Here is a 21,426-nt window from a genome sequence, read left to right as displayed (position 1 = left end):
TCTATGGGGGGAGGGAGCGTGCTTGAGTCCGTGAAGGTCTGGATACAACACTACAGGTTCCTGGTGTCTTTGCTCTCGCTAAAGTGGTTGGCTGTCCTCCATGAGTATTACTTCTTAGCTTCTTGGATCCCACATGACAGGGTTGGGGCTAGCTGTCCTGAGGCTCACTTCATCTCAAGCTCTGAAGGCAACATTCCAGGCCTTCAGGAGTCTATGGACTTCCCCTGTCAACCATGGCTTCTGACTGGCCCTGATGGAGATGGTTCTGGAAACCGTTACATTGTCCGTGCACTTCCTCATGTAGCCAGTGACAGTCTCTGTGTACTCCTGGAGGTCTGTGATATTGTGGGTGGCTGCCCATTTGAACATGCTCCAGTTTGTGGTGGGATAATAGTCCTTGAGTGCCTCTGATGGCCTCTCAGGCCACACCCGAATCTTCTTCTTGGCTGGCTTTGTCACCATAACCAGCAGTAATGTGTTCTGAGGCTCCCAGGTGGGGAAGTGGGAAGGCTTTGTAGGTTCCTTTGTGAGATGAATAAAAATTCTCCAGGATGTTGTCTCCTCTTGTGGGAAATTTAACATGTCCATGTTCTTTATTGCCACAAACAATTAAGTGTTCCCTCGTTATACATGTTAGTTACGTTACTTACACCCCCGCAATTAACAAAATTCAGCGAATAATGGATGCAATATTAATACAACTACAGTATATCTGATATGTACCAACGGCAAGTGCTGTAGGGGTGGGCCTGACAGATCTGAGGACCGTGGTTCAAATCCCTGTGTCTGCCTGCATTTTCTTCGGGCATGCCGACTCCCACATCCCAAAAACATGCATTAATTGGAGACTCTAAATTGCTCCTAAGTGTGATTGTGAGTGTGACTTTTATCTGTTTCCATGTGCTCTGCGTTTCACTGGCAACCAGTTCAGGTTGTACCCTGCATCCTGCCCGATGACAGCTGGGATTGGCTCCAGTACTCCCGCGGCCCGCGTGTGGATAAGAGGCTCAGAAAATTGATGGATGATGAGAGAGGTTTAATTATGGCCTCTTTGAACATATTTAACCTTTGTGTGTTTTCACAACTCCTCTGTGTCTGAGTAAAATTCGAGTTCTTCCTGTGGGCTATTTACAGTTTCCCAGCACTTTTTTTCTTAAAAGCCAACAAAACAAAGGTGATTTCTGTTCGAAAAGCATTAGGCTCTGTGGAAAAACAGATTCAGTTTCATTGTTGTTGTGTACATCTGACATAGCACATCCCATTCTAAGGAGTTGATTTCTTGCCATCTCGATGGATGGCTGGACAGCATGCATCATATGCACAATGGTTGCGTGACTTGTCCAATGAAGTATAATTGAAGACACTGGTTACACTGTTAGTATGCATGCTAGCACGCTTTTAGCATGTATGTAAGCTACCAAATGGTGACATTTATAAGGCAATAATTGCATTTCACCTCTGTAAGCAGACAAAGTTTACATTAGCCCACACACTGCCTGTGTAGGCAGCTCATTACTTACAATGTTGTACACAGTCATGGTGTCACATTGGAACTAAAATTACAGGAAACGGAATATCTTAATTATCAAATAATAAAACAAAAGAATGACACAATAAGTAATTGACATAAAACATGCACTTTAGAGACTATTTACTTGCTCCCAGCATGCTTTCCCACGCTCCCAGGATGCTTTGCGGCACTATGGACCTTCTCAGGACCTCCTTAGTGCTGCAAAGCATGCTGGCAGGATGTCAATAACACTTAACAGTGTAACAAGTGTATTTAAATGTACTTTGCTGGACAGGTCACAAAACAACATTTGCAAATATTGGAACTGAGTGTGCACATAATGTGCACCACATTGTAAAGTGCCATGTCTAATGTGTCGCTTCATCTATTTAGAATATAATTTAAGACCTCTACGATTGTGAAATTATGGTAAATAAAAAAAAAAACTTCAGCAAAATACGAGAATATGTGGACCACGAATGGTCAACCGCAAATGGGCAAGGGCACACTGTATCACAGTTGTTGTGGTTTAATTGAAGAAAAATTCAGCTCATCTAGTTTTTGTCATGATCCATCGGAACGGAGGTAGGACCCAAATGCAGGAGTCGGGAGACGCAGGTGTAATTCGGGAAAAACGTTTATTATTCCAAGGTCGGGGATCGGGCAGTCAGTCAGGTGCAGCAGTGGTAGTCAGGACGTCGGGCATAGAGAGCAGGTCAGCGGGCAGGCAGGAGTCGGTACACGGGAGAACGATCAAAGCAGGCAGGAGTATCAAGGGAGTCAGGCTTACGGGGTCGGTCAGAGAACGGGCGGTGGTCGGTACACACGGGTTGTCGATCAGAGATACAGGAGTGCAGGAACGGGGCATGAGTTGCAACGATCTGGCGCCGGACCAGTCGTCCCCATGGTCCTATGTACACCAGGGCGAATCAGCCAGGATGAGGCGCAGGTGTGCGCCTCCCAATCAGCGCGGCCACCCACACAGCCAAGGCTGGACCGGCAGGACCATGACAGTTTTTTATCTCCCCAATTGGACTATAGCAGAGACACTGCTAGAGATAACTCTACATTATGTTATCTGCATAGCTATGATTGTCAAAATTAAAGTTCTGAAGAATTTTACCTAAGGGTAACATTTCAAGGCTAAATGGAAGTCCAAGAACTGACCCTTGAAGGACCCCATAGAGCATTGCCATCCGGGAGATTGACCACCTCCAATGGTTACAAAATTACTCCTTAACTCCAGGTAGAACCTGAACCATGTGATTTGCTGCAAATCAGTTAGCACAGACAATAGCTTTGCAAAAGTCATAAAGTATTGAGTCAAGACAGCTCATTGATGGTTTCACCCACAATGAACCGCGTTGTCTTCAAATGTTTTTGGGCAGCTGTTTCAAAATCTAATATGGTATAAGACCTTTTCCCAAGTCGCTTCAGATGTAGTATCATTTTATCAATTTACTCAACACATTCATCCCCAAACTTCTCTCATCCATGCTTTTCCAGCTCAGTATCTTGCCTGCTATCTTCCACAGACGGACAGGACACAGCAAGTGAGGCTGAGGGACAAAACCTCTTCCACACGCACCATCAGCCCTGGGGCCACCCAAGGATGTGGACTGACTCTGCTAAGCTTCTCTCCCTACATGAATGACTGGACTGCAACACACCTTACTGTCAAAGTCCTGAAATTTGCAGATGACTGAATATGCTAAAAATGGTAGAGATGATCGTGGACTTTTGGAAACATCCTTTGGCAGAGCTGCTCCTCACACCGTCCAACTACCCTGTGTTAGCCGTCGACACCTTCAAGTTCCAGAAATTAGATTTCTCACGACCTGAAATGGGACATCATCATCGACTCCATGCTTAAAAAGGCCTAGCTGAGGACATACTTCCTGCGACTTCAGACGAAGCACAGACTACTACAAGAGCTGTCGATGCAGTTCTACACAGCAGTCATTGAATCAGTTGTGTTCATCCATCACAGTCTGGTTTGGTGCGGCTACGAAGAGATATAAACAGAGTGCAACGGACAGCCAAGTCTTCTGAAAAATTATCAGTTACACACCTACCCACTCTTGAGGACTTGCACACAAGAAGTAAAACAAGGACTTGGAAAATACTCTTTTACCGTCCTCATCCTGATCACCACCTCTTTTAGCTCTTGACCTCAGGTAGGAACTGTTGAACAATGTAAACTAAAACCAGCAGGAATTCCAATAGCTTCTTCCCCATTTCCATTAATCTCTTAAACAGTTAACTTCCAATTTCATTGCTACATGCTGCCAATTTTGCATATCTCTTTGAGGACATGTTCACATTATTTGTACATTTAATGTTTTGTTACTCCGCCCTCTTCGCATACGGTTGATTGTTACTGGCTTGATTATAATATGACTGGCTGTTTGTCGTTATGCTAGAGTGCCTTGAACTACTGGGAAAAATTCCTTGTGTGTATTGCAATGTCTCTTCTTCTTTTCCGTCCTGTCTGGGGTCGTCACAGCGAATCTTCTTTTCTCACGTAAGCCTAACTCCTGGATTTTCCTCTCTAACACCAACGGCCATCATGTCTTCCCTCACAACATTCATCAACCTTCTCTTTGGTCTTCCTCTCACTCTTTTGCCTGGTAGCTCCATCCTAAGCAGCTTTCAACCAATATACTCACTCTCTCCCCTCTGGACATGTCCAAACCATCGAAGTCTGCTTTCTCAAACCTTATTTCCAAAAGAGCCAATTTTGGCTGTTCCTCTAATAAGCTCATTTATAATCCTATACGACCTACTCACTCATAGAGAGAAACTCAACATCTTCATTTCTGCCATCGCCAGTTCAGCTTCCTGTTGTCAGTGCCACCATCTCTAAGCCGTACATCATGGCTGGTCTCACCATTGTTTTATAAACTTTGCCCCTCATCCTAGCAGAGACTCTTCTGTTACATACCACAGCAGACACCTTCCGCCAGCTGTTCCAACCTGCTTGGACCAGTTTTTTCACTTCCTTACCACACCCACCATTACTCTGGATTGTTGACCCCAAGTATTTGTATTGCAACATACTTGGTCAATAAAGCTGATTCTAACTTCACCACAACTGAACAATGTTGCAGAAACCTAAACAAAACTCTACAATTTCATTTGTGAATACCCTTCAGTTACCATTCTGCTCCAGTTGCTCGTGTGCCTTCTTGAGTGTGACACACTGCCTAGATAGTGCACCAAATCTTTTCTCAACCTCTCCTATTTGGATCAGGTGACTGTCTTTGGACTGAATCTGCAAAGTTTGCTTCTGTTCCTGTCAAAAACACACAAAAAATATGCCAAACAGACAAAGTAATTACTGCTGCACTTAAACACTGAAGAGGCCTATGAAAGTAATGAAAATGTTTACAAGTTCAGTCAGGGGTTCTATAGGTCAATGCTACAAAATTTAAAATACAAATTTCTACAGGCCCTGTCAGTCATGGGCCCTTACAATGGTTATCACTTCCCCCAGAACCAAGCTCCCGGAAAGCTCGAGTTAGGCACTTACCCATCAGTACTTGACAAAACAAGAAACAAAACAAGAGTTAAAAAGTGCATATCTACTCTGAGATCCAATTTTGCAGTCAAAACAGTTGAGGCTCATAGATTAATGAATGCAGTATCTTTGTGGGATAAAGGCATCAGCAAAATACATGCCTCACAGAGCTTTAGTGCTCTTCAAACTGCCATTATGGTTTGATTGTCTGTATCACAAGTTCTTCAATAATTCACTCCCTTCACTCTCATTTTACTCCCTTCTAGCCTTATACACCACTCTTCCTTTAACTCCCTAACTATGCCACTGGCAAAGGAAGAGTGTTCTACCATGCGAGGTCCTGTTATAAAATATTTTAATATTGTCATGGGAGTTCAAGTGTCACATTCTCCCTATCCGTTAGTGGTGATGAGCTCCTCGATCTAAAAGCCTTTCCTCCAATTCCCCCACAGTCATTTGATTTTTCATCACTCCCACCTATCCTCTGTCAACAATTGAAAGAAGTTGAAAAACCTCCTTATCAACTCATTGGATTGCTTTTCAAAGTTGTACTTCAGCAGCTATAAGACATGATGGAAATTCACACCATCAAAATCATAATAGTTTTGCATCACGATGATCATAAAAATATACAATACATTGCATTTGTCCCAGAAATTAAGTGCAAAGCTTTCCATTTTGATACATGGATGGACTGCTACATATCAAAATAGGTACAAAAATAAACTAATTTTATAATTCATCTTTACAGGACAAATGTGCAATAACAAAGGCATCTTGTAATATAATGAATAGACAAAAGAACCATTATGTCTTGTTTTGCCTTTTCATAAACTTATATTCAAAGAAAATTTTTTTAAAGCAAATCTATATTAAGTATTTTCTTGTCAGAGTATCAGTCATTCCTAGTTTGAATTAAATTAATGTCACATATAAAACCCTGCATTTTGATTTTCAATTAATTACACAGCTGTTCCATCTGAGTACATTTGAAATTTAGTAGACTGTCAAGATGCTAGTGATTAAAGTGTTTTCATAAGAACAACAGTGCAAGTGGGGAAAAAAGGGAACCAGTAGGCCATATCACAACAATTAAGAGAGCTGGGCCTCAACTTAGCCAAACACAGCAGTTTATGTCTCCCGGATAGAATATCCCCCCAAAAAAAGCCTCAATAATCACCACATAAGATGGCTGATCGTTAAAGTGCAGCAGTCCGTGGGGATGGCTGTTTGTCACTTCTGTGGCATGGAGCCTGAGGACAAACACTTTGGGAGCCAAATTGGCTCGGACCTTCTGCCCTTGACTTAGCAAAGGATTTCAGTTTCAGAACACGTCTACAGTAAATCTTTGTTGTTGTTTTTTTTAAGTGAGAAAAATGAAGTAACAAATGAGATGGCATGAGTTCAGTACCTGGAGCGATTTCAGCTCTTCTTTCAAGTTGCTAATCTCCCTCTCTTTTAACTCAGAAATGACCTTGTATTTCCCCTGCAAAGATACATTATTCGTCTGAGTGTCAAAAGTGTTAGAAATGCCAAGGTTCAGCGTAAATGAATGCATTCCAATCACCAAGAGCATGCAAGTGAGATGAGAAAATTTACGGCTCTACTGAAACAATATTTGATGGACATTCACTAGGAATGGAGTGTTTATACCTTCTCCTCCTCAGTGTTTCTTATTTTAGTCTGTAACTGTAAAAAAAAAATATTAGAGTCTGATGGTCATACATCAAATGTACTTTAGTCTTATTGCAAATCTATGGTGCTTTTTCCTATATAGTGGGCAGCATGAGCTCAATGTATAACAGCATAGTGCCTCGGGAACATATAAAGAGCAAGTTTGGAACCTGCTTTATAGAGATAGACATATTTGACTAGGTATTTGCCTCAGATTAAAAACACAAAACGTGAGTATCAATTGAATTTCCCCTTAAGGCTTGTGGTAAGATACTTGAATGGTTGAAATGTAAATCAATGGCTACACAATCCTACACTTTCACATCACTCTAAATATCCAAAAGACCTTTATATTTTTCTGGATTTGTGTGAATGGTTAAAATTTCTTGGGACACTGGGATCATGAGAAAATGCAAAATACCTCCATTACAAGAGGCCACATTTAATAATAACTGATTAATTGCAAACATGCTACACAGACCAATATTTTTGCTCAAGATCTGAGTCTTGTTGTCAAACCTTTCTGGTTACTTAAATTAATAAATCATATGTTTACCTAGAAGTTATTACATATTCTACCAACAATAGTACATAGTTTCCATAGTTAAGTAGTACATTTGATACTTATAATGGGATTTACCTGCTTTTTAACATTGATGACAGATTCCACATGCTGTTTTTTAAACGTTTCCATTTGGTTTTGTAAATTCTCCTGTTATGATTGCGGGAAACATCACATCAAAAGATGAAAACAATCATTTGTAACGATGTAAATCTTCTGACAAACTGTCATCCAGCCATACCTTCTCCCACTCCAACTCCTGTTTCTCCAACACCACTTTACCAAGCTGATTCTCATATCGGGCTTCTGTATCCTAAATTGTGGAGAGATGTATAAAAAATAAATAAATTGGATTACAGTTTCTTCACACATCCCAAAAATACTCATTAATTGGAGACTCTAAATTGCCCCTAGGTGTGATTATGAGTTTGACTGCTGTCTATCTATATGTGCCCTGAGATTGACTGGCAACCAGTTCAGGATGTACCCTGCTCCAGCACTCTCGCGACCCTCATGAGGATAAGTGGCTCAGAAAATGGATGGATGGATAATCAGAAACTCCACAAAACAAACAAAATTGCATGCAATGTAATGTTTAGCAATTTTCACAAGATATATTCTCATGACAACCGAATTACAGTCAAAGTGACCATCCATCGATCTTCTTCCCCTGCTCCAGGGTCAGGCTGCAGGGGAAGTTACCAGACAAGCCCAGACTTCCCTATGTCTAGCCACTTTGTCTAACTCTTCTGAGGGGAATCCCAAGACATTTCCAGGCCAGCGAAGAGATATGGTCTCTCCAGGATGACCTGGGTCTTCTCCAGGGCCTCCTCCCTGTTAGCCATTCCTCAAAAACCTCAGTAGGGACCGTCCAGCAGGAATACTAACCTGATGCCCAAACCACCTCATCTTGCTCTTCTCAATGCAGAGGAGAAGCAGCTAAAAAAATGGAGGTCCATTTATATTTAATCAATGCATGCTTCCCCTTAGGGACCTCATCAGGAGACAATGCATCAGCTTCCAGGGTAGCACAGACGACACACTGCTGCTGTGTCTCCTGATGATCTATCCTGATGACTGCTGCGAAAACCTTTTTTAAGATTTGTGTGTGTGTGTGTGGGGTGGGGGGGCAGTTGGGGAGCCAACACTGACAAAGGTTTTTACCGCCACACAGAGGAGAACTTTGGGAAATAGGGGCACTTCATCAAAAAGTATTCTTGTGCATGTGTGTGGAGGAGGGAGTGTCAAGATTTTGACATTTCTTCATTACTTATTTATTCATGTATCTATTACTGTAATGGTTTTATCCTATTTTGTTGTATTTTTTATTGTACTAACGTATTTTTTTTAATTAGTCCTTTTGTCTTGTAGTCTTTTTTACGTTTTGGCCTTATAAATGGTGTGCATATTGGTATTTGTGTTGGCGGAGGGCTCACTGCGTGTTTTCCTATTTGGTGAACCGGCCAGCAATGTCAGCGCAGTGAGGGTGTGTCATTTACCTGTTGCCCAGAGCATGTAACTGAGGGCTCTTTTTCAGTGATGCATATTCATTTTCGTGCAATCGCAAGACTTGTTGCTTGCTGGCAGACTCATCTGCACCAAGCTTGGCCTTGTCAACACAGCAAGGGTGTCCCCTTGGAGATTCACTTGATGGAGTGAGACCTTGGAGTCTGAAAGTCTGTCTAAACTTGAGCACATTGAAGTTGCGGTGCAAGGAGCTTGCTATATTGGTGAATCTGATCATGTGCAATATGCAGGCAGACAGACACGCAAGATGACACCTAAATGTGTGTTTTGGATGGATTTATTTTAACAGAGGGCATCCATCCATCCATTTTCTGTGCAACTTATCCACCAAGGGTTGCGGGAGTGCTGGGACCTGTCCTATCTATCTACGGGCAGGAGGTTCACCCTGAAGTGGTTATTTGTCAATTGCATGGCACATACGATATAAACAAACAACCAACCACATGCATATTCACACCTATGAGAAATTTAGAGTCTTCAATTAACCTGCCATGCATGTTTTGGGATGTAGGAGGAAACCGAAAAGACATGGGGCAAACATCCAAAACCACACAGGCGGGGCCAGGATTTAAATTCTGTCCTAAGCAGTGTGAGGAATACGCTCTAACCAGTTTTCACTGTGCCACTCAGTGGACATGCAAACCTCTTAATCAGTGGAGAAATGAATCACCACAACCCTCTCAGCTTCCGTTTTCTTCTGGGTCCAGATTATTCATATTATTCACTTATGCAATTCTGTTTGCTGTGGTGTGATAATATAAATTTTGATGTGACACCATGAGTGTGTACAACAGGGGTCAGGTACCTTTCTGACTGAAAAAAACATAAATGTCAAATATTTTAAAATGTAATTTCAAAAGAGCTATACAGTATTTTAAATAATAAGTGCAGGTGTATTTGTGCATTTATGTCAGATCAACTCTTTTAGAGTACAATAAGTCACGGAATGATTTTAAATAACATTGTTACACTGCTACTAACCAATGATGACAAAAGTACTTCTTACCATGAATGCGACTTCTGGTGCTGCTTGGTTTTGCGGATGGCTTGATAAGTTTCATATGTTGTTAGATAATGCTTCATGCGGGCATTGAGACTTCCATCCACTCATCATGAATGTAATTAATTTTGATTTGCCATTATGACGGTACGATGGGGAAAAGTTCGTGCCGACAAAAGCGTCTATTATTCCTTTGATTTTACTTTATGCAAAGTTGTCAAAATGTTTATTGGCCACATCAAGTACGAATGCTTTGGCATCTGTGAATTTAGACGCACAGCAGAACCCTCTCGTTCCACAAAGTCTGTCCATTCTTGTTGAAAATTTCGGTGGTACTCATATTTTTTTCTTTCAGCAATCTTTGTCAAAAGCATTTCCAAAATTATTTTTTCCGAGCTGATTGGCGTTCGACCCTTCTGCGCCTGCCCACATCGACTGCCACACCAAACTACGGAAACTCCCCTAGGACAAACTGTCTCTGCGTCATTTACATTGCCTGCACGACAGAAATCACATGTACAGTATGTCGTTATGAGGGCTCTGCAAGCAATATGCAACCATCAAAAGAGCCAAGTATGGCTCACTAGCCATAGGTTCCTGACCCTTGCTGTAAAACATCGTCAGTAATGACGTGCCTAAACAGGCAGTGTGTGGGGCAATGTAAGATTCTTCTTCTTACAGCTGGAAATGCAATTGTTCTTCACTGCCTCGAGAGTGCCATCATATACACCATATGATACTTCCTTAAATGTTAAAAACGTGCTGACATACATGCTTACAGTGTAACCAGTGTGATTAAATGTACTTTGTTGGACAAGTCACACAGCAACATTGGCAAATGTGCACATAAGGGGCACCACATTGTAAGGCGCCATGACTAATGTGGCGCCTCGTCTATTACGTCTACTACGATCGTGAAAATATGGTAAAAAAAAAAAAATCTTGGAGAGAAAAATCCACGAATATGCGGGGCAGCGAACGATGAACCGTGAATGGGCAAAGGCTCACTGTATAATTCTTTGTTGGTGACGTCTGAATTGGAACTTATTGTCTTCTCAACATGCTTGTTTGACTGTCCTATTACCTAGATTAAACTCAAAATAAACATTGATGTACGGATAAATATATTCGAGCTATATGTTCTTCAATGTAAATCTTAAATTACGGTATACATGAACCTATAACTGTTTTCCCTGTCATGTCAAAACATGGAGTACCAACAGCATGATGACAAGCTACAGTACCTTAACCTCTGCCTTGAGACACGCAACCTAAGGAGGCTCAGGCAGATTTAATGGTTAACGTGACAATAACAATAAAAATGAAATTGAGAAAAAAAAACAGTCAACATCACATTTTTTTCCACCTTTAGCCTTTAAGTACACTGAATATGTGCTATCAGGTTGAAAGTGTTTGCTTGGGGGCAGAATGATGCCCTGCCATCCCTCACTCCATAGCTATTGCTATAGAAACAAATGAAGAGTTTGTTTTCAAAACGAGACATAGGCATTTTTTTCAGATTTACAAAACTCCATTCGGAGCTGGATAATTTTGGCGCGAGTTTCGTAAATCTGAAAAAAATGCCTATGTCTCGTTTTGAAAACAAACTCTTCAAATTAACCTTTTACTTATTGGTCAAGGGCCAAATAGCATGTGTACTGGGCATTGTCTGAGGTAAAAATTTAACATTATGACTAGTGATACAAAAGTTTCTTCTCCTGTCCTTCTCCTGTCCTATACTGTCCTGTCCTTCTCTTACAGGGTGTAGCACTACAGCCCCATGCAACACCCAGATTTCATGTATCATTGTTATAGATATGTAATGATTTACTGACTTATCCTGTTTACAATTAGCAATCGGTCATTTGTCTTGTTTCTCTCCCCCATAGAAACTTTGTTCTGTTCAACTGATCGACTCTGATTTTCAATAGACTTCAATTTTATTACTTAGGAATTACAGAGGAATCTTACAAACTCAACTTTTACACACTAAAACTGCATAAATATTCCAGCATAAAGTGGATACTGTTACTCCATTCTGCTTGACCTAACAGACGAAAAGGACCCCAAAAAATAAATGTAAATGTGTTTTTCTACTGTACCCTTCGAATGTGCAGCTCCACTACAGCCTCAAGCAGATGTGTTTTAAATTCCAGCAACTGTAATAAGATGGTCTCTCCACTTTCTGATTGACTGTGGCTGTTTAGCAGAAGTCTCTCTTCTGGAGTGATTGCTTCTCCCTAATGGAACATAATTAATAAATTAGTTACATACACATCTTGTCAGATTTGCATTTTGCAATACAGTGCAGATGTACTGTATGTAAAAAGAACATTGTCAGAACTACAAGGGCTTGATTGAAGGTTGGCATGTGAAAAAACAGGCACAAACTTGAAATTGATCAATCTAGCATGTGTAATGTGATTTATCAAATCTGAGATTAATTGTAATGTGATGTAATGTAATTGTGTGGTGATAAATAATGGTAATGAAAGACAGGTGCAAACAAGACCCCACAGTGGTGCCAGTGGAGTGCAGGCAAAATAAGAGGTGGCAGAGAGACTTTTACATTTTTGTAAATATTTTTCATATTGCAAAAAAAAAAAAGAATGTATCACAACATTGATCTCAAGCACAGGTGTCCAACTCAAGGCCCTGGGGTGAGATCTGACCCACCACATGATTTTATGTGGCTCCCGAAGGAAAATCATTTGTGTCAACTTCCATGAGTCTTGTGAAAATATGTACCTAAATTTTAAATTGTCATATACCATAAATGATAACGTTTTGTTGCATTTTTGTGTTCCCAAACTTGAACAATGGTTGAAAACTCATTACCATTGAGTTCTGATTCCAACCCTACCTTGTAAATTTCATGCGTAAATGGAAAGAGGTAATTCAACACTTTTTATGATTTCGAAGTCATAACGGTTGTCTGAGGGAATCCCTCACTACAATGTGGCCCATGACAAAAATGAGTCTGACACCCCTGATCTAAAGGTTGACTTTGGAACACGTTTCAAGAAGGAGTCGTGCATTCTCACTTAGGACAAAACTCCATTCAACTACAGTTTCACACATGATGCGGTGGTTCAGCAAAGCCTCATGTTATTTTGGTTGGCTCATTTCCTGAACCACAATACTAGTTGTTTGTATTATTGTTTCAGCCTGGGCTGGGCAGCTTCTGGAGGGACACTAATTCTTCCACAGCTCCCCCAGTCCATAATCAATGGGGTTGAAAGACCCTGATGGACCAGCAAACAGATGGCAGATGATTTCTGCTTTCACCAGCTTGCTTTGCACACGTCTCGTCATCATGTCCCTCAATCAGCCCAGCTCCACCTTGTCCCAAGTCTCATGTCTCCTCAACCAACCCAAGAAAACCCTTTGTGATAAGATTCCTCAACTCACCAAAGCAACCTGTTTAACGGTTGTACAAGTAGCCTCCTCTGGTATATTAAACAAACCATCCACTCGAACCATACATCTCCTGTTCGCTTTGAGGTCCTCATCTGCATTACTACTGACACTCACAACATGTGGGTCATTTCAGCGCACGATGACAATTGCCAGCTATTTTCCCATCAAAGGGCAGTTTTTCAGGATTGCTGTCCCAACTTTCAAAAGCAATGTTTTAGAGAACATAGTCACATTGTCACTCATCTGTGGACGGATAAATTACTCAAAACATTGCTTTTAGAAGTTTGGTTGTTCCCCTAAAATTACTGGAGGGCTATATTTCTTTTCTCTAGCTCAGTAATACAATATATGTTTGGCTCTCGCACTCACACTTATAGTTCCATCATTTAAAACTTCATTTTGCAGTTATTGCCCCCAAAAAGCATTATCCATGCTGAAAACGATCAGAGCTACCCAAAAAAATTACCTGTTTTTTTGTTGTCCACCATTGTTAACAAGGACACACTTAATCTGTTAGACTCACAGTGCTCTTCAATCTTTTTACAGTAATTACAACATGAAAATTCTGGCTATCAAAAATTAGGGAGAAATTGGTAATATATATATATATATATATATATAATATATATATATATATATATATATATATATACATGTGTGTGTGTGTGTGTGTGTGTGTGTGTGTGTGTGTGTGTGTAGTGCTAGGGTCTATCCTAGCTGTAAACGGGCAGGAGGCAAGGTACACCCTGAACTGGTTGCTAGATAATCGCAGAGCACATAGAGACAAACAGCAGGACTCAGAATCACATCTAGGGGCAATTTAGAGTGTCCAATTAATGTTGCATGTTTTTGGGATGTGGGAGGAAACCAGAGTGTCCAAAGGAAACTCACTTATAAGATTAACAATATCATAATTCATTTAAAATGTATTGTACACAAAAGCCCCTCCTCAGGTTACCTTATCGTGGTGGAGGGGTTTGCGTGTCCCGATGATCCTTGGAGCTAAGTTGTCTGGGGTCTTCACGCCCCTGGTAGGGTCACCCATGGCAAACAGGTTGTACACCCATGAGGGTTGGCTGGGCACACACCGAAAGGGTAACAAGGGTCCCCCTTCCCATGGGCTCAACATCCATGAGAGGGGCCATAGAGGTTGGGTGTAACGTGAGCTGGGCAGTAGCCGAAGGCGGGAACCTTGGCAATCGGATCCCCGGCTACAGAAACTAGCTCTAAGAACATGGAATGTCACCTCTCTGGCAGGGAAGGAATCCAAACTGGTGTATGACGTCAAAAAGTTCCCTATTAGCTATAGTCTGACTTGCCTCTACGCACCGCTTGGGCTCTGGTACCAGTCTTCTTGAGCAGGGTTGGAGAGGAGGATCCGTCAGGAAGTCGAATCTCAGATTCAGGAAGAACAATGTGGATTTCGTCCTGGCCATGGAACAGTGGACCAGCTCTTTACGCTTGGCAGGATCGTTGAGGGTGCATGGGAGTTCACTCCACGTCTACATGTGTTTTGTGGACTTGGAGAAGGCATTCGAACGTGTCCCTCAGGGAGTCCTGTGGGAGCTTCTTCGGGGGTTTGGGGTTCCGAACCCCCTGATACAGGCTGTTTGGTCCCTGTACAACCACTGTCAGGGTTTGGTTCACATTGCCAGCAGTAAGTCTGACTTCTTTCTGGTGAGTTGGACTCCACCAAGGCTGCCCTTTATCACTGATTTTGTTTGTCACTTTTATGGACAGAATTTCTAGGCACGGCCGAGGCATAGAGGGTGCCCTGTTTGGTGGCCTCTATGACTACTTACTGTAGTTTTATAATTAATCTTAAATTATACAATTGTATCTTATGAAATGGTCAAACAGTGAGCAATGAAAAGTATGTTTCCAGTTTTATTGAATATTTCAGACATGTATTTTTTTCATTTAAAAGTGATTGTAAGTCACTATTTCATTTATATTGGATAGCATGATTTGAATGAATGGGTGAATGAAAAGGGTACAGGGTGATTTGGGCCTAGGTGAGTCTAAGAAGTGATAACTTACAATTGAGCTAGGTTGGAGACATTCAGAATCTGTACTGTCGTCCATGTTGCTTTAATGTATTCCAGTGTTTCCCAACCTGAGCCAGGGCGCATACTTTTGGTTAGGAAAATCTCACACCACACCACCAAACAAAAATGTCATAAAAAAGTGGATAATACACGTAAGTTACATACCTTCGTTCATGTTATGGAGGCGCACAGTAATCCACTGCCTGTCATAGCAAAGCAAAGCAAAGCAAAGCAAAGCAAATTTATTTGTATAGCACATTTCATACATGAGGGAATTCAATGTGCTTTACATGGTTAAAGGCATTTGAAAACAAAGAGATAAAACATTTAAAATGGGATAAAAACAATAAAAATCCACCCATCCATCCAATTTCTTCACCGCTTATCTTCACAGAGGTCGCGGGGAGTGCTGGAGCCTATTCCAGCAGTCAATGGGCAGGATGCGGGGTCCACCCTGAGCTGGTTGGCAGTCAATCGCAGCGCACATAAAAACAAACAGCCGCACTCACAATCACACCTAGGGGCAATTTAGAGTGTCCAATTAATGTTGCATATTTTTGGAATGTGGGAGGAAACCAGAGTGCCCGGAGGAAACGGGTAGGCACGGAGAGAACATACAAACTCCACATAGGCAGGTCCGGGATTGAACCCAGGACCTCAGAACTTTGAGGCACACCATGACGTTCTGGTCAATGTCCTCTGAACATTTCAATCGTTCTATTTTTCTAACCTTCTCAAACGCGGATGACACATTTGGCGTGTGATTAACGTGTGTCTAACGCATGACTTAATGTGTGTCTAACGCATGATTTAACATGTGTCGAACGCATGACTTAACGTGTGTCTAACGCATGACTTAACGTGTGTCTAACGCACAAGAAGCGTGTAACAGCGACCAAATAAGATACCCCTAAAAACCATTAGCGTGTGCTAACGTGTCATTGGCGTGCGACGAGCGATTTGCCAACATAAGACGAGCGTGTTGAGCGTGTGACCAATGGGTGAATAACGACAGAATAGCGTTTTGCTGGCGTGTAATTTTTACAGTGGAACTGGCACTAAAACGTTGGAAAGTTCATAGTCACTTCAGTTGTTGTCGTGAGTTTGAACAGTGACATGCCGCCGAGAAGAAAAAAAGTTAGGGCGCGGACTTCAGCAACTAGAGCTGCTAGTAAGAATACTAAGCCTCTTTCATCACGAGCAATGTGTTTGGAGGAAAAACAACAGCAGGAGGAAGAGCACGTCCGCGAAGTCACGCACCATGTGACACCCCCTGGGGACCCTAAACACCTTGAAAACCCCAGTGAGGACAGTCCGACAAAGAGACAAAAGAAGCAGAGAAAGGATTGCAGGATCCTGGACCGGGCTGTTGAGGATAGTCTGGTGGAGTTTTTCCGCGAAAACGAACTGCTGTGGAACTCACTGAAGATTACAGGAACAAGGCGAAGAGGCAACAGATAATCGAGACCAAAGCCACAGAAGTACAGATCAGGGTGGACCACTTGTGGACCTGGTTCAAGTCCCTCAGGGACATGTTCACAAAGTTAGTATTTACGTTTAAATTTGGGAAAATTCTTCAAGTAATTCCCCTGAATGTAATAATAATGGAATTTATATACTTAACATATACCTACCATATACATATGTACTTAGTATATTCTGACCGTATGCTTATAATATCTACCAGGATGGACAAGAAGAAGAGTGGGGATGGCCAGAAACAATTGGTGGAAAGGGAGACATGGATAAAAGAGAAATTTGGATTTTTCCACCAAGCTATCAACCACCGGTCAAAGCCCGTCAAGAGTGTAAGTGCTGATACAGATATTGAACTAATCCTATATCTATAATTATACTTCAATATTGATTAATAAGTAAAAGATAAATGTCTGTACAATTGTTTCTTGTCAATTTCCAAACACGCTGTGTTTACCTGAGTCAATTCATGTATTTCTAGTTGAAGGCGATCATAGCCAAAAGTCAGGGCAACCTGGATAAGGCTGAGCGGGCCGCGGCGGAGGAGAGGGTTGCATTTGACGAGTTTGATGAGAACGTCACAGAACGTCAACCCACCCAAGCCTTGTCTGTTTCCTCCGACATTGCGACCCTCCAGAGGAAGTCCAAGGAGAGCGGCGACATGCTGACGATGCTGCGTGAACAACTCCCGCCTCCCGAGCCAGTCACCGAAAGGACCACCGATGCCGCCTACGTCAAAAGTTTGCTGCTGGGGCTGAGTTCAAAGGGCCCGAAAAGGCATCAACAAGGTCCTGAAGCCTTTCTGCGAGTCGGAGTCAAGTGACGAAGACAGTCAGAACCACTCCAATAAACCCCCCTCCAGACAGGACTTGATTCTTAATTATTGCTATTACTGTTAATTATAACTACAATTGGTGCATTAGGCAACCACTCGTATATCCGGACTTGCATCATTACTAAAATTGGCCAATAGCAATCACGAAAGTTAGTCAAAAGAGTTTAGATCGGTTCAAACTTTGATGAAAATCACTCATCCCCACTCTAGGAAGCCATCTGACCATTTTGATTTTTAATGTATTTTCAGTTTCACTGGTGACACACCCTCGTCGCAACCCCCATCGAGCAAGAAGCCGTGTCAGTGTCAGGACGAGTGCCAGTCACAGCAAGGAGGTTGGCAGCCACCTCCCAGTGAGTGGGGACCACCAACCCCCCAAGCCATTTCAGTGTTCAACTCCGCGGACTCTGCCTACATGTCCATAATTCAAGAGCTGTGAGTCAAATAATCGGAAATACTGACTATACTACGATATTTTGAATACCAAGTGAAAGGCAATTGTTAATTTCCTATTATTATTGTTTAAATGCAGTTGAAGGTTAAAACTCAGGGGTGCTGGATGAGGCTGAGCATTTGTATTAACGTGTAATTATGATTATCATTTCCTTTAATTGTTTTATATCAAGTTGATTTGCTGTTATTATTTCAGTGATTTACGAAATAACAGCTGTTATATGGGTGATTGTTTTTCGGAGGGGTATGTTCTTTAAATAAATGATCTAAAACTGACACTGAATGTTTGTTTCTTTTCGTACTTATCATTAGAGAACATACACACATCAACACACATCGTTCATGTCACTAAATTTTTCACATCATATCCAATTGCCAAGGAACAGCACCAGCCTCCGAGTTGCACCAGTGTTTCAGAAGGTTCCTCTGATGCTTCCCCTCCCTGTTGTTCACGTTAGGCCCTCTGACATTGATGGTGTCCTCCAGATTGCGCTGTTTTCTCCATTGTCCACGAATTACTTGATGATTATCATCCTCACGGTCCATGCGAATGTTCTGCTGACGTGGATATCTAACACGCATGAGATTGTGCAAACACAGGCACGTAGTAACGATGAGCCTTACGGTAGCTGGAGAATGGCTCATAGTGGTCAGGAGAACCTGGAACCTATTGGGAAGGATGCCAAAGGCATTCTCGACCACACGATGTGCCCTTGACAGCCTGTAGTTGAAAACCCTCTCGTCGTCGATCATACCACAGTGAGAATAGGGCTTCATCATGTTAGACCTCAAGGCGAACACGTCGTCACCAATTAGGTGGTAGGGCACATCCTCGTTGTCGTTGGGCAGGGGTTTAGCTGGCGGGAAGCCAATGGAGCCATCATCGATGCATTCTTTCAGCTCAAACCCGTTATAGAATTGTGCATCGGACGCTGCTCCTTTCCCTGAAAAACACAAATTACATCAACCCAAACATACAGTACAAATAGTAACACCAAGAATAATCTAATTCAATTTTCACTAAAGACATTATGTGAAAGAACACTTACCACCAACATCTGCCCAGATGAACTTGTAATCTGCGTCCACTAGGGCCAGAATCACCACAGAATAGAATCCCTTGTAGTTGTAGTAGGTTGATCCGGAAGAGATAGGGCATCTGCAGGCAACATGTTTGCCGTCAAGGGCACCACAACAGTGAGGGAAGTTCCACCTTGTCATGAACTGGTTGGCAATCTCACGCCAGGCTTCAGGAGTGCTTAGGGGGGTCATCATCTCAACCAGATACTCGTCAATTATCGCCCGGCACACTTCACAGACAAGGACGGAGATTGTGTTCGATGGAACGCGCCACCCAAACTTCATGTCAGCATACTTAGATCCAGAGGTCATATGTCACAGTGTTACCACCAGTTTCAGGCCAGGTTCAAGGGGCTTTCGGTAAAAGGTGTGCTGCTTCGTCAATTTGCCTCTGACGTGCCCAAGAATCCCATCAAACACATCAGGTGATATGCGCATGAAGTTCATGAAAGAACTGATATCTTCCCAACGAAGCTCAACCATAAATTGGTCGTACAGACCAAAATATTGACGCCTTAATATCCATGATTTAATCCAGCACTGTCGTCTACGTCGGGGTCTTCTTCTCTGCGGGCGAGGTCCCTCAATGTGTTCAAGTTCAGTACATCTACTTCATGCTGGGCTATAGCAAGAATATATAGCCTCCTTAGTCTTTCTGGATCTTCCATAGTAGGTGCTCTCTACTGTAGCTTAAAATTAAAAGGACCTTGCTTACAAACCATCGCTTTATATACCCCTATGCGTGGACGCTCGGGAAACGCTCGAATGACGCTCAATGGACGCCAAAGGACGTTCGTTTGACTTTAGTTACACGTTGTGTGCGCTAGGGGATTGTTCAGTGGTCGTTGACAGGTCGCCAGTGAGTCGTTCACTGCAAAGCAAACGATTAAGTAACATCCAAGTAAAGCTAGAGTTGCGACTGACTAACGATAGCCAAACGCGTGCAACGCTCAGCGAACATTAGTAAAACGTTCCACAAACGTTCTTGAACGTTCTGCAGCGTTTAAAATTAAACATTGATGAACGCTGTTCTCGGTGAGAACTTTTGTGCATGTTCAAAACTTTTTTTCTGGCCCGGCGTTCTCCGCCAATTCCTAGCGATCATTGACGTTCACTAGCGTTCAAAATACGCTCTTCTGTCACTATCCCGGCAACCATGGGCGACTAACAACGTTTCCTCAAACGCTATAGAATGCTGACCAGAACGTCATGGTGTGACGGGGCCTTTACCAGCTTAGCCACCGTGGCGCCAACAATAAAAATTATAAACAGAATATATTTTTAAAAAAGACAGTTAAAACCGCATACAGTGCAAGTAATATGATCAAAAAGTGGATATATTCTAAAAAGCATGAGAAAAAAGAAGAGTTTTCAACCTGGATTTGAAAACATTCACACTTGGGGCTGACCTCAACTGTGTTGGCAACTTATTCCATTTGTTTGCAGCGTAATATTTAAATGCTGCTTCACCATGTTTGCTTTGGACTCTGCGCTCCACTATTTGACCTGAGTCTGTTGACTCAGAGCTCTACTGGGTTTGTATTCCGTTTCGTTATATTTCCGCTTTTCTTTCATGTATTCAGGACCTAAATCATTTTGTGATTTATAGACCAGTAGCAGAACTTTAAAATCTATTCTAAAGCTCACTGGAAGCCAGTGCAAGGACTTTAGGATTGGAGTTATATGCTCTGACCACTTTGTTTTGGTCAGAACGCGAGCTGCAGCATTCTGAATGAGCTGCAGCTGTTTTAATACTCTTTTTGGGGAGTCCAGTCAGAAGACCATTACAGTAGTCAATTCTACTTGAGATAAAAGCATTTATGAGCTTTTCCTGGTCTGCTTGACACATAGAAGACTTCACTCTAGATATGTTCTTCAGATGGTAGAAGGCAGTTTTTGTGATTGAATTGATATGATTGTTGAAATTCGGGTCGGAATCAATCAGAACACCAAGGTTTCGGACTTGGTCTTTGGTTTTTAAAGCCATAGAGTTCAGGTGTTTACTAACAGCAATTCTTGTTTCTTTATTGCCAAAAACAATTGTCTCAGTATTGTTGTGATTTAGTTGAAGAAAAATTTGGCTCTTCCAGTTTTTTATCTGATTTAGACAGAGGCACATTACCTCAATTGAACTGTAGTCATTTGGAGACACTGCTAAATAAAACTGTGTGTCATCTGCAGAGCTATGGTAGTCAAAATTAAAGTTTTGAAGAATTTGACACAGGGGTAGCATATACAGGCTGAACAGGAGAGGTTCAAGAACTGACCTTTGAGTGAGCCCAAAAGTCATTGCCGTTTGCTGAGATTGAGTACCTCCAATG

General features: G+C 42.0%; 1 protein-coding gene across 12 annotated transcripts in view; it reads right to left on the bottom strand.

Moving 5' to 3' along the window:
* The window catches only part of LOC133502182 (protein lava lamp-like), a 47,273-nt gene that overhangs the window by 20,818 nt on the left and 5,029 nt on the right, over nucleotides 1–21,426 (bottom strand). For 4 of the 12 annotated variants that reach the window (XM_061822675.1, XM_061822681.1, XM_061822679.1 and 1 more), the window contains exons 2-10: nucleotides 15,427–15,464; nucleotides 15,254–15,329; nucleotides 11,896–12,033; nucleotides 7,508–7,579; nucleotides 7,345–7,416; nucleotides 6,684–6,719; nucleotides 6,442–6,516; nucleotides 5,553–5,590; nucleotides 4,670–4,806 (exon numbers count right to left, since the gene is read on the bottom strand). In XM_061822675.1, coding sequence (XP_061678659.1) covers nucleotides 4,670–4,806; nucleotides 5,553–5,590; nucleotides 6,442–6,516; nucleotides 6,684–6,719; nucleotides 7,345–7,416; nucleotides 7,508–7,579; nucleotides 11,896–12,033; nucleotides 15,254–15,298 — 613 coding nt within the window. In that variant the 5' untranslated portion in view covers nucleotides 15,299–15,329; nucleotides 15,427–15,464. Of the gene's footprint in view, nucleotides 1–4,669; nucleotides 4,807–5,552; nucleotides 5,591–6,441; nucleotides 6,517–6,683; nucleotides 6,720–7,344; nucleotides 7,417–7,507; nucleotides 7,580–8,154; nucleotides 8,314–11,895; nucleotides 12,034–15,253; nucleotides 15,330–15,426; nucleotides 15,465–18,649; nucleotides 18,970–19,074; nucleotides 19,185–21,426 lie in introns of those variants that run through there. The other 8 variants (XM_061822676.1, XM_061822677.1, XM_061822685.1 and 5 more) reach the window with 5 other exon arrangements.

The sequence above is a fragment of the Syngnathoides biaculeatus genome, chromosome 6, assembly GCF_019802595.1.
Source record: "Syngnathoides biaculeatus isolate LvHL_M chromosome 6, ASM1980259v1, whole genome shotgun sequence".
Taxonomy (NCBI): domain Eukaryota; kingdom Metazoa; phylum Chordata; class Actinopteri; order Syngnathiformes; family Syngnathidae; genus Syngnathoides; species Syngnathoides biaculeatus.
This window is presented reverse-complemented; position numbering and strand designations above follow the sequence as displayed.